Source organism: Tympanuchus pallidicinctus, unplaced genomic scaffold (assembly GCF_026119805.1).
Source record: "Tympanuchus pallidicinctus isolate F22 unplaced genomic scaffold, pur_lepc_1.0 scaffold22, whole genome shotgun sequence".
Taxonomy (NCBI): Eukaryota; Metazoa; Chordata; class Aves; order Galliformes; family Phasianidae; genus Tympanuchus; species Tympanuchus pallidicinctus.
The window spans coordinates 9,443,271-9,457,081 of NW_026294739.1; the positions used below are offsets into that span (position 1 = coordinate 9,443,271).

Here is a 13,811-nt window from a genome sequence, read left to right on the forward strand (position 1 = left end):
AGAGATGATTTTAAGAACTGTGAATAGAGCTACTAAACAGACCTTTGTTGTTCTCACTTTCTGTGAATTTATTCTTTGTTAGTTTGTAACATAACTGATTTAGGCAGTTTCAGGTTAGTAAACTAGAACCCACACTAGTCAATATGGACTGAGTTAACAGTAATTCAATATCCTCATTTCAGTGTTTTCACTCAGCCCACTTTCTTATCTCTTTGATCAATCATGTATCCCCATCGTCTGTTACAAGTGTGAACAATCATTTTACAGGAGAATCTTCAGTTTTAAGTTTAGGAAGTGAACCTAACTAGTAAATGAACAGAAAGTAAAATTTGGGGTATTAAATGTTTATTCCCATTATATGGCTCGTTAAGGACTTTAGGAAGGTAATTTGCAGATATAAATGAACAACATATTCATTACAGTAATACGCAAATAAAGTTGATTTTAACAAAAGGCAAAGTGAGGTTTTAAGTATAATTACTATATATCTTTCAAAAATAGAAGGAAATTGAGGCAAATCATCACTATAATACATATATTTCACCAATGTAAGAAAGCTCAGCTAAAGTAAGTTAGCAATGCCATTTACACCAAGACATTAAACCTGTGACTAAAGAACTGATGTCGGAGTAGTTTACATGAATATTTCCTTCAGCAAAAGAAGCTGACTTTAAGAAATAAACTGGCTGCTTATTCATGCCACGTGTTGCAGTTCACTGCCACCTCAGTTGTTTTAATGTGGATTTTAAAGGCCATACATATTACATCAATGAACTGATCTAAATCTGTAGGTAGTTTTGGGTTTTCTTGAGGTTTTCACCTCACAAACTATTTTAAATATTTCTTCAATACAACTGAAAAATGTTGATTGCTTGTAGAGAATTGAAGTGGCACGTATCAGTAGTAAACCAAGAACTTGATTTGTCGTGAAAAAGCATTCATGAAGCAAGTAGGAAAAAGAAACAGAAACATTTACTTCATACAGGAAAACTAACATCAGGCTCACCTGTCAAAGCTGAGATACATGATGTAACATTATTCAAAACATTCTGCATTAATGTTGTTTAAGAAAATTTATTTCAATATTTTAAATTGACTGGAGTTCTTCCATGCTTTGTGTTATCTAATTTGCTAGTGAGTAAACATCTAAAACATGACCAGTCTTAGGCAGTTGGTGGTGTACTCGTATGCAGCAACACAACTGTTCATAATTCTACAGTTTTTATTCTGAAGTTAATTGTAATAAAACTTAGCATGCTGTAGTTCAGTTCTTTCTTACGCTGTATTTGGGCACTTTTGCCCAGCTCTATTTCTTTAGTACAGCTTACTTGTCCCAGACAGACAGCGGCCAGAAAGGTCAAACTGTTTCTGGAAATATTTTCCAGTCTGTGGTGCAATGCTTTCACTGTGAGGTCCCAAACAACAAGGCAGGCTTAAGAACCTGTAAGAACCTGGATATACCATAACAATAGCATTTGCTCCCTTAAGTATACCGGTTTGTTTTGTTTTGTTTTGTTTTACAATGAAGGGGCTATTGTTCATTTAAATAAATTATTTCTCCATCGTAAAAGACTACAGACAAGAGTCAGATCAAGTTTAACTTTTCAAAGCATAAATAAAAATTTCTGTTTTTATAAATGCAGAAAGCTTTTCTTCTCATGTTGGGTATCTCTACCTGATACAGGTATGATCAGCAGCTCTAGGACAGTTAACACAGCTACAGTGAAATCCAACTTGGATGTTGGATTGGGTGTTGGATGTTGTCCACAATAATAGAGCTGAATTTCAGTGAGCAGAACTAGAAAACTGTATACACGGTTCCATATTCTGTTCTCAATTCCATCAACACAAATCATGAGTAACTGCTGGAGAAGTTGAACCTGCAATCAGAAATCAGTCTATCTGAATGTGGTAACTCATGCATGTGGAACTGTGTAAGAGATCATCAGCTTTTGCTGCTTATCATTTCTGTTGAAGAATCAAATCAGTATTTTCCATCAGTTTTCTGGTTTTGCTTTTCTGTTTGCTTTCCTTCAGGTGCATTAAGTGTCAGAGCATGTATAACACAGCCCACATATTGAGGATGGCTAATTTATCACGCACTTGATAATTAAAAATAAAAATAAAAAATGATTCAAGTAGAGAGCCCTTTCAGAAAAACATAAATATTTTTCTTCAGCTTTGCATCACAGAATCTTGAATTTTCATACACTGAACTCATTGAAGTGTTGTGCTAGCATTTCAGCAGTACTTGACGAGCTGGGTAAGAAATACAATCATTTTCTTATATGTTCTAACTCAGATAGGATACTCTGTAGACGGATTTTTATAAATCATTTGCATCCCGATAAAACTATCTTACAGGACTAGTGTAAATCAGAAGTGACTGCACTGCAGTCAGTGGAGTTTCACCAAAGGTTAGTGATGAAAAGTTAAGAGAATCAAAAGTAAATATTTCTAACATCGCTCCGATTCTAAGACTGCCAGTGTGCTTTTGTTTGTACTGAAGTGAAAGATCTTAAGTCATTTTAAAAGCATATTTCTAATGAATTATCATAATTTTGGTGCACATTTTCCTTTCACATAAGTACTTAAGCACAGCTCAATGTGGTTGGTTCCTTAAGAAAAACAGCTTTAAACTGCATGCAATAGAAACATGGAAAGAAATAAATTGTGTAAAAAAAACCCAAACATCTGGAATTCATTCTATACTTGTGCCTCTTCAGTAGATTTTTCTTGTGATTGTTTCTTTCCAATATAAGGTTGCATAAATAAAAATAATATTCCCACCAGATATAGCGAGCCGCATATATAAAAAGAAAAATCATATTTATGTGTGATGTCATAGATCCAACCTGCAAAATAAGGACAAAACATGCTATTACAATGCTTGACAAATTGCTGGGAAATATATGAAAGATACTGCACATTTTTCTCATGACATTTTACTGAAAACCTTAGTTGCTTTGAAGAAAACATAATGTGGTGATTGTAGCATCTAGAGGAGGCAAATAGAAATGCACTAACAAAATCTCTTGGTCACTCACCATAACCCAAAACTAATTCAAAACCTACCACCCCCCCCGTAAGTATTATGCAATCTTAAAATGGGATGTTAGCTGTATGCCATTCTAGAACATAAGCAATCTTCTATCTGAAACTGTACATTTTTCAGATGAATTACTGTATAGATCTGACTTTAAACAATTTGAAATCCCAAACCAACTACTTCTTCCGCTCTGCTGTTTGCTTTGCTATTACCGCTATGCCCAGTACTGCTACTGTGCCATGTAGGCTAGCTTAGATACTGTGCCTAATGCAAGCAAAGACATTCCCAAAAGTTTTCTAAAGATTCACATACTGATAAAAGACTTTTCAAAAATCTTGGTCCTGCAATTAATCCCATTCCAGCCCCAATCCCTTTGCAAAAATACATGAAAACTAATTCAGAAGGGTTTGAGAATCTTTAGTGAATAGCGAGTAGTGAAATTACCCCATTTCATTCTGGCTGCATTGCCATGTAATCTCAAGATCAGCTTTTTTCACACCAACTAGTCACATCCAGTTTGCTTCATTACTGACGACCAAACACGAAGCTATGTTGAGCATAGACTGAGAGGGGCTGAGTATATGGTAAAGTCTGATGCTTTTCCAAGGATGCTAAATGAGCTTTCTTCAAAATCATTTCATTTCCCTTGATGCTGGGGATAGAGGAGAGCGTTCTGTCTTTCCTGGGCTGCTGGTGGTCAAACTGGCTTTAGTTCAGCCCAGTGCCACTCCTGGCTGACGACCACCGTAAGTCACAAGGCTTCCTACAGCTTCCTTCTGATTTGCTTTTCTCTTACAGATAGCCATAGCCTGAGTGCAGTACTGATCATCACCACCTCCATCTCTCCCCATCAGTTTCCCACTACAGTTCCCAACTTCTTTGTATGAGAAAATTTATAATGAATGTTTTTTAAACCAAAGTGACTTTAGGCATAATGCTTTGTGCACTTTGGCTTCTGCTGTGTAAAGCAGTAACAAGATTGTGAGCAGTACACTCTCAAAAGTAGGTACAACAGGCAGAAGAAAGGCAAAGACAAGTCCATTAAATTGATACATCCATGGGCTGCTTAGAGTGGTGAAGCCCAAACACACTCTATAGTTCTTGGTGCAAATACTATGGTACAAATATCCTGAAAATTATCCAAATAATCCTGAAAACTCATCATTTTTCATCTAGATATAGGCATGAGTGTATGTGAATATAGTTTTTATGCTACGTGAACATATAAAAATAAGTTATCCTTTCTGATTTTTAAAAAGGATATGATAATATTTTAAAGAAACATACCCTCAAAAGTACAACTTGTAATATATTTGGGGTTATTTATAAGGATGGTAATTTTTAATGCGTGAATAGTGAGCAACAGATATGTTCAGTAAATATATGCAATGTAAAGCTGGATGTTACAGGCCTTTCTCGTACAGCTGCCTTTTTGATAACTACAGGTGTTCATAAAAAAAAGCTTGATAAAATAACAAGTCACACATCTACAAAACAAACAACTGTTGGTCAAAAATTTGAACTTTTTACCTGCAAAGGGTGGTCCAAGCAATGCAGATATTCCATTGGCACAAATGATGATGCCATAGGCATTTGCAAGGTGCTTAGTTCCAACCAAATCTTCAGTCACAACAGGCATTAGAGAAAAGTAGCCACTAGAAAATCCTATTAGAGCACAGACCACAGCCAAACTAATGTATGTTTGCATTAGTGGCAAAGTAAGAATGCAGGTGACCAGGGTGAAGTTAGCCATGAGGAAGACATTCCAAGTGCTGATGCAAGGGAGATCAGAGATGATTCCAAGGATCACTTTACCAAAAATATGAACAATTGCTATAATGGACGTCAGAGGAAATATATTGTTCTGACTAGATAAATTGTACTGCTTGACTATCTCTGGAAGATGAATAAAGGGAATGACAAAACTGCTATAGGCAAACAAAGCCCAGATTATAAAGGCCACAAATACTCTGTTGGTGAACAGTGATGCAGCTCCGAAGTAACTGGAGTACCAGATTCCAAAGCCCTTCCTGACTGTAATTGTCAGCTGGCTCACTGTCTTAAGAATGCGCAGTCCATACATGCTTTTTCCAATCCGAGATTTACCTCCAATTTCTATGTGCTTAATATTATCAAGCACTTCTTCATTTTTTATCACTTCCTTTTTTTCTGGTTCTTCACTGAGGACTCCATTGGATTTTATAGTCTCTGCAGAGTGGGACAGAGCTTTTGCCCGATTATCTTCACTGTTACGTCTTACAACATACTTTTCATTCACGTCTTTGAGAGAAAGTGGTCTCATAAGGGCCCCGCAGACACAAAGGTTCAGGCAGATTGCACCCTGGATGAACATGGCATTTCTCCACCCAAGCTCCCTGCAGAGGTACTTCAGCAAGGCTGTCATTAAGAAAGCTCCAAACCCTGTTCCTGTGGTACTGAGTCCTTGTGCAAGTGCTCTTCTCTTCTGAAAATATTGTCCTACCATGACCACTGCAGGCAGATAAACCATGCCACTCCCGATGCCTATGAAAAGAAAAGTCAAAATAAACCTGAACCTCATGCCAACAAGATAAAAATGAACTGGATTTATTCCTAACTTTTGCAGAACCGTAACAGTAATACCAAGAATAAATATTCAGTTCTCATGTTAGTTTACTTTCTGTCTTGTAGTGTTTTCCAAATCTGTGATACTCAAGCAGAAAGTGTTGAGCGTTATGCAAACGCATCCATAACAGTAATAGTTGCCAGTTTTGCAATCCCTGCCATTTAAAGAGGACTAGAATAATGGCAAATGCAGAAAATGTTTTCAAATTTACTGTGATCATAATTTACAACAGCATTTTGGGCTTAAAATCTTTCCTAAAATAGCTGATAAGTTAGCTGCATGACACCCTACAGCTAAACCAGGAGAAGAGCTGCTACTCCAGCAAACACTGAAAAAAACCAGCCCGACATCACTGCAGTGTATCATGCTCAGAGCTGACCTGTCGCACCTGCTAAAAGCGTTTATTGCTTATATTGCTATGTGCAGCACATTATTTGGCTTCTGTTTTGCATTTGGCTTCCCCCCACATCCAGGCAAAAACTTGCAGGCAATCTCTCTGCCCTCCAGAGGACCCCCAGCGTCATACTGGCCTGAAGTTGGCTCTGCAACAGATGGAAGAACCCCTGTTCCCATCTGCTCGTGCTCGTACTCACATCAGTGTTTACTGAGCTCCTCTGAACACCCTGAGAAGTAAGAAATTTATACATTGTTCTATCTTTCCATTCTGTGGACTACATGGCAAAGTGAGGCCTAGTTCAGGCAAGGGCATGCCATCTCTACGCATAAGGCACAGGACACAGGCCTCTCTATCTTCTCCTCACAGATCTGGCACTTCAGCTTTGCAACACAACCTGGCTCTGCTCTCCCTTTAGGGCCCTGAGCGCTATTTTGCCACAGACTGATGCTGTGGGGAGGAGAGAACAGGCTGGGATGGAGCTGGCAGCCAGGAGGTGAGGGGACAGCAGATGGAGCAGATGCCATACGGAGCTGGTGGAGGGGAACCGCTCTGAGGTGAGGGGTGCTGTGGGACATGGAGCAGGGCTGGGACCATGGGGTCATGCAGGGTGAGGTTGTCTGGCACAGCTGGTCACTGTGGCCTGAGGGAAACACAGCAGCCGTTAGGACACCCATGAGCACTGTGTGGAGAAAGTGACCCCAGCAGGAGGCGGCCACTGTAAGAAAACCTCAGTCTGAAGGAGGAAGGAAATTTCCCTGAGGTGGCAGTGAGGCAACCGTGAGGAAGGGGCAGGGTGTGAGGGGACAGGCAGCACGGCAATGAGGAGTGATGGGCTGAGGGCGATGGAATGGGAAGTGAGGGAACTGAGTGAGGTGACCATAAGGAAACTGACAGGAAGTAGAAGTGGCAGTGATGGAGGAGATGGTCAGTGAGAGGATGGCAAGGGCACAGTGAGCGGGGGACAGTGTGTGAAGGGACAGTGAGAGAAAGGAGGGATGTGAGGGGATAGTGTGTGAGGGGACAGCCAGTGAAGGGATGGCGAGAGAACGGAGAGACAGTGAGCAAGGGGCCTGAGAAGGGACAGTGCATGAAGGAACAGTAAGTAAGGGGACAGTGTGTGAGGGGAAGCCAGTGAGGGGGTGGTGCTTATGGGGACTGGGAATGAGGGAATGGTGTGTGAGGGGACAATGAGTGAAGGGAGTGAGGAGATGTTGTGTGAGGGCACAGTGAGCAGCGGTGGTGGCAAATACAGCAAACAGGTGGCTGAGGCCCTGGCAAGCAGAGGTCTCATGGAGTTGGAATGAACTCAGGCATTCCTATGCTGTTTTCCTGCCCCACATTCCTATTGTAACAGCATCTCATTTCTCCACCTCATGTAAAAACTTGCCTCAGACTTTTTTCTGATAATAACGTTTTCAGCTCACATTTTAAAATCTTTTAAAATCTCTGCATAAACCTCTGCATTTTTGTTCAGTATTTTTGGTATGCGCTTTCTGAAAAGCAGCAAGGGTTGAGATAACTCAGGCTCATGTCTGTCTGAATATAACAAATATGGATGGAATCAAAAACTGCCAAAAGGGCAATATCTTGTCTATAATTATTGCTCTTTGTTCAAGAACATACAGAATTACTGAAATCTATAGTACACTAGTATAAAGAGTTGTCACAGTGATCCTTCTGAGTTTTATTTTTTTTTCCATCCAGATAGACAAAAAATTATGTACAGAAATTCTGCAGATTTCTCTGAAATCCCGTGAAGGGGTAGTTTGAGAGAAGGCATTTCAGCTATTGTTAAGATTACAAACCATTTTTTACATTGAATTTCTGTCATATTAGCCATGGAATTAATTATATTTCAAAGCTCCTTGACTTGCTTAGCATTGCTCAGATCATAGAATCATAGAATAACTTAGGCTGGAAGGGATCCTAAAGCCCATCTAGTACCAACACCTGCCATGGGCTGGCTGCCCCCCACCAGCTCAGGCTGCCCAGGGCCCCATCCAACCTAGCCTTGAGCACCTGCAAGGATGAAGTATCCACAGCTCTCAGGGCAGCAGTGCCAGGGCCTGGTCCTCCTTTCCTCCTTTCTTAAAAATGGGAGTGATGTTTCCCTTTTTACAGTCACCAGAGACTTTGCCTGACAGCCATAATTTTTCAAATATCAAAGAGAGTGTCTTGGCAACCAATCATCCAGTTCCTTCAGAACCCTGGGATGCATGTTATCTGACCCCATAGACTCGTACACCTTCAGCTTCATGAGGTGGTCTCAAACTTGCTCTGCTCTTACAGTGTGAGGGATATTGCTCCCCTAGACCCCAGCTAGAGGTTCAGGGACACAAGAGCCACAGGAAGCCTAACTGGCCACAAAGACTGAGGCAAAGAGCTCATTACTTATGACTACATGCATTGTTCTCATTCAGGCAGATCAAATCTACTCAAAGGGATTCAGAAGATTAAACAAACACAACAATATATTTGGAAGAAAGTCATGCTTATCTTCTTTTTTTTTTCATTAAAAACATACATGCTACACCCTAATTATGGCTATAGAAACACTACGTAGTTATCATATTCTGATATTTTGCTAACGTGTAACAATTCCTGTAAAAATATGTATGCTATTTATTCCTGTGACAAAGAGAGGAGCTACCTAGATATACAGTGCAACAATATTTTAATCTCTTGAAAATCCATTTGTTAGAGTTTAGGTTACATTAATTCTTCTAATTAAGAATGCCTTCTAATACATTCACATGGGACAAACTGATAAAAATGCCATCTTCACATGGTAGATTTAAATGACAACGAAAGCCATTGGGACTAATCCACTGTGTAAACAAATGAGCTTTCTGAAAAGACAAATCTGTAAAGATAGCGAAGGAGAAACAGCAATAACTCTACTGGAATGAAGGATGTTGCTCACCGCCTCTGATTCTCATGATTATAGCACTATGCCAGATCACATGAGGGCTGAATAAACTGAAATCAAAAGTCAAGTTACATTTCATAGCTAAAACTTTATTTTAATGTGCAAAAACACTCTGGGAACCAGTCTGACTTCCCTTTTTCCTCACCCAGGTAACATCCAAAGGAATCAAAAATCATCAGAAAGAAACTCTCAAGTGCTTGTCTAGCTTACCGGCTGTCACTCCAAATGTAAGGAAGAGGTAGTGCACATTTGAGGCATAGGCACTCAATATCCAGCCTAGGGCATTCAATATCCCTCCAATTATTGCTGTTTTGCGGCACCCACACATGGTAACGAATAAACCAATGAAAGGACCTGTTAATGAGCATGAAGAAATACTGTGTTATTTATCTAAACCCCTAAACTCTTTAGTAATTTTTCCCACCAAAATTCTTAATGATGCTTTACACACTGTGTTAAAATATCATGCCACTCACTCAATTCAGGGTTTTATTTCCTTATTTTCATGGAAAAAAACATATTGTCTAACCAACCTTACTTAGCATACTTAGCAAGTACCCTTAAGACATAAAATCAAGATTGCTCCATGAAGGAATGACTTAAACAGAGGAAGAAACAGAAACCATTTTTCCCAATGCAAACACTGTGAGTGCAGACCTTTTTTTAGAAGTCATTAGAAAGCAAATTTTTAATCTTGTTTTCAGTGGAATATTTTAGGCAGACCAAAACACATTTTCAATCTTAATTTAGGGAAATAGAGATGTGTATTTACACACATACACAAACACACGCCTACAGATATTCTTTTGGATTGTTCCAACCACTACTTAGAAATTAATTTTTTTTCAGTTACCAACTGAAATATAAATTAGTTCACTATCCAAATTCAACATTTTCTCATAGATAGAGTATGGAGAGGACCACAGGCTTAGCAGAATCCGTTTTCTGGATTCTAATGAGTCCTTGAAGTCACAAGCATCCTTTTCCTGCTCACATTGTTGCCTGGTCTAATTGTCTTCTCTATCATCTTCCCTGCTGTCCCCTATCTTCCTCTAATTTGTAATTTGTCACCTGGACAAGTTAGAAGAGATAACTGAGGAGAAACTGAGCAGCTCTGCTGGTAAATTGAAAACTGTAAGAAAATATATTTGAAGGGTGAGCAGCAAACATATTCCAAAAATCTCTGTAGTTCTGAAATAAATGATGCTAGAACATACCTACAATAAGTGTAATGCCCATGCTAAGAGAGCTAACCCATGCTGTTAAGCCACGACTTTGATTAAACTCTTCAAGCCACTCCATGTTGAGTATTCCAAGGGCCATTTGGGACCCCATGATAAGTATGTGCACAAGGAAAGAGGAAAATACAATCATCCAAGCCCATCCTCCATCGATGTTTGGATTAGGCTTAATTGGCTTACTTCCAGCTTTTGAGTCATCTCCAAAATCATACCCAATATCCTCTCGACTGGCATACATTTTTTCCACAGTATTCTGAAACAAACAAAGTAAATAATTTCAAAACACATTCAAAATGACACAATTTGGTGGCTTGGTTATAGTGAATAGCAAAAATCACAATTGCGTTTCACCTTTTTTCCCTCATACTTGATTTTCACTGTTCAAATGCAAAATACTTTGAAAATTCTCCAATTAACGGGTATGTACTTTATTATCATGGCTGTCTATGTAAGAGTACTTATAGGTGCCAGTAGGTCACATCGTTTCCATTAGCACATATTTACTCACTTGTATGTGGCTGAGAGCACTCACTCCTCATGGGTTGGCTCTGGTCAGAGAAGATCAGGCTCTCTCTGTGTATTCCTTCTGTTGTCTCAGTAAGATTATGTGCCTTCAATTAATAAAGCTTGGAGTAAAGAAATAGAAATCTTAAAGAGGCAGGCAGATACTTTTTCAGAGGAAACAAATTTGGATGTGTATTTCTTCCTTAGTAGTGAAGACAGAAAGATAAAGTCATAAGGTTCTTGATTTTCAAAAAGCCTTGCTTATATAAATTACAAAGAGGGGACTGTTACTTCAAGTCTGTCAAGTTTAAAACTTTGTCAGAGTCAGTTTGACTAACTGTTCACTGTTATACTCTCAGATTCCATAGTACTAATACATATAACTCCACTAAAAGCAATGAACTCTTCCAAATTAATGCCTATCAAACTGTGTGGCAGAGTTATATGCACAAACATGGGGGATCAGGTCATAATATCTTGTGTATCTTCATTTCTTTCTTTCTTACTCTAAATGTTAAATTTGCAAGCCATTTTTAATTGAGTAATGGGCAAGATGCAGAACCTAATCTCTCCATCTGATTTATGCAACATATCAAAATGTTACATGGTTGTGGAGCAGCACATCGGTTTCCATGGAGACTAGAAATAAGTGTAATGATACAAATAACCAGAGATGGTAATTTTTTCCCCATCTTTTCTTTTCTGGAAAATAGAAAAGAGCCATCAACTTCACAATAGTGGAACAAGATAAGAAAGTTATCAAAATTGTTTTTGAGAGCTTCATGTATTCTGCGAGCCCTCCAAAGACACGTCTCCAGTTCAGGGCCAGCTCCTCTGTACAATACATTGACAGTGAATAGAATAATTCAGACTTTGTACTAATGTAAATTTGTGCTGTTAATCTTTAAATATAGGAGTATATTTATAGGAGTATAGGATTATCTGCTTCTTCAGTTATTAGTTTTCCAAAGTATTTTACTTTTTTCTTATTGCTAGATGAACATACAAAGAATGTCTACAAGTTTTTCATGTTAATGCACAGAGGAGGTTGAAGCCACTGCTTCACAAGCATCACTGACAAACTGCCCACATATGTAACCTCTCCATGCTGCCTGCTGGTAAGTTACCTTACGAGTGCCACACAGCCCTTATTTGCAATAGGTAATTACAGATAGCTGTGGGCAACTTGAACTTCAGGGTTTCTTCAAAAGCACTCTGATTTGTATATAATCAGTTCATATAATGAACTGTAACTAAAATAAGTTGTACCTCTGTTATGAAATTCCATACATGCAAACTCTTTCTGGACTATGTTATCTCTAGTCCTAACTTGGTCAGGGAGGAGAGAAGGAAAGTATGGATGACACAGGGAGGCATAACAAGAACCGTGCACATTTAACATTTGCCACATGAGCAGATAATCTGGGATCAAATGATGAGTGCCACTGACAGAGTGCCATTTCATACACACCCTGACTTATTGGCTTTTTCTTTCCAAATCGGGCAGCAAAAAGAGAAGGAGATATTCATCTTCCTGGAGTCCTCCAGGGTGTTTCAGGCAGGACTGTGTAGGTGGCGGGAGGAATGGTGAGGAGTGAGGGTTGCAGACTTTGCTTTGAATGGAAGAGTTAAAATTATACTTCATCCTTCTACAGTGCACAGGTCTCAAAGATGGCATTTTCACTCTGTCTAACAAGGTTACTAGGAGCTAGATCCCCCGGTGATGCAATTTATGTGACTACCTATTGAGGACACAGCCCACTCACAAGAGAGAAAGACAAACTACATAAAGGTAAGAAAGTTACTGCATAATAATGCTAATGGAAAAAAAAAAGAGAAATAGCAGAATGAATGAAAATTTCAAGCTGCTAAGTACAGCCTGTGTGGGATTAGTGAAAAATGTATGATAGATATCACAGTACATCTTAAATAATGGAATACAAAATTATGTAACTCAAGAGTCAGAGTGAGGATTCAGTATGGAACCTCATGCATCTGACTATTTTTTGTGTGCACCTGCATACTGATACTGGATACAAAAAAAATCTTCTTTGGACCAGAAGGAAATAGATACATCTTTCATACTTTTAAAAAGTTTTTTAAAGTTTTAAAGCAAAAATAATTGGCATAGAGATTCAAAGATAGGACATTCATCTTTCCAGCAGCAGAGAAAGTGCAAGCTACCTGACAGAATGGGCTTCACCTGATTCAATGCAAGTTAATGCAGGCTTACGACAACCCCCACAAAGCTTGTGAAACTGCATACACTTTTCCTTTGAATAGGAATCTCACTTATTATCACTTTTATGCTAATGTCACAAATTCAAAGTGAATACACTCAAAAGCACAAAAGGCCATTTCCAATAGCTGCACAAACCTGAAGCTCTGGATGAAGCAAAGATTGGATGTCTGGATTCTCTCGCTGCCACTGACTCACTGCCCACAGCCTACAACCCAGGAGAAGTGCTCTTACCTGCCCTCAGTCTTCTTCCCACACCACAGCACTGACAAGAACACAGTAGCACAGAAGGCAGAGAAGCCCAATGAGCTCTCAGTAATTGTGAAATCCTAGAGAAACTGCAGTGTAAGTGATAGCAGCTGATTTATGAAGTCAGACATGCTTTCCCAGTGAGCAAGGCAGTGAAGACTCTCGCAGTAACAGTGTTTATATACAGCCTCCCACAAGGAGCTGCATTTAAAGACAGGAGAATCTGGATTATTGTTTGGGCAGCTGGAGAACAACTGGATTTTTTTCAGAAAAGCTTTTTATACAGTAAGCACACACGATATGCAGAGCTCTTAGAAAATTAGCTCAAACATTGGAGTCTACAGAAACACTGAGCTTTTCTGAAAATCTGACTTACGAGCTCTTTTAGAGACAAATGCAGGTGTTGTAATAAGACCAAAGTCAGCAGAGAAACATTCACGTTCCCTGTGCCATTACTGGCACTCTATGGCTCCCTGGTTAGAAGTTGAATGGGATCATCAGAGAAACATCTGATCTGGATACAAAAATGTCCCTGCAGTGAAATTTTTACACATTCTTTTGTAGCCTCTTCCAGTAACTGATTGCTTCTGCTTTTAAA

General features: G+C 39.1%; 1 protein-coding gene across 1 annotated transcript; it reads right to left on the reverse strand.

The window, feature by feature from the left end:
* Positions 1-275: 275 nt before the first annotated feature.
* On the reverse strand, positions 276-12,945 carry SLC16A14 (solute carrier family 16 member 14). Its single transcript, XM_052686836.1, has 4 exons — positions 10,198-12,945; positions 9,191-9,334; positions 4,580-5,572; positions 276-2,855 (listed from the first exon to the last, which is right to left on the reverse strand). Exons 1-4 carry the CDS (start codon positions 10,457-10,459, stop codon positions 2,707-2,709), a joined length of 1,548 nt encoding a protein of 515 aa, XP_052542796.1. The 5' UTR covers positions 10,460-12,945; the 3' UTR covers positions 276-2,706.
* Positions 12,946-13,811: the final 866 nt, after the last annotated feature.

Excerpts from the sequence above, each read along its gene's own strand:
- SLC16A14 (XM_052686836.1), bottom strand. The coding sequence starts at position 10,459 with ATGTATGCCAGTCGAGAGGATATTGGGTATGATTTTGGAGATGACTCA. Across the intron at positions 9,335-10,197 it reads GGGCATTACACTTATTGTAG|GTCCTTTCATTGGTTTATTC; the intron begins GTATGTTCTAGC and ends GCTCATTAACAG. Across the intron at positions 2,856-4,579 it reads GCTTGGACCACCCTTTGCAG|GTTGGATCTATGACATCACA; the intron begins GTAAAAAGTTCA and ends CTTATTTTGCAG.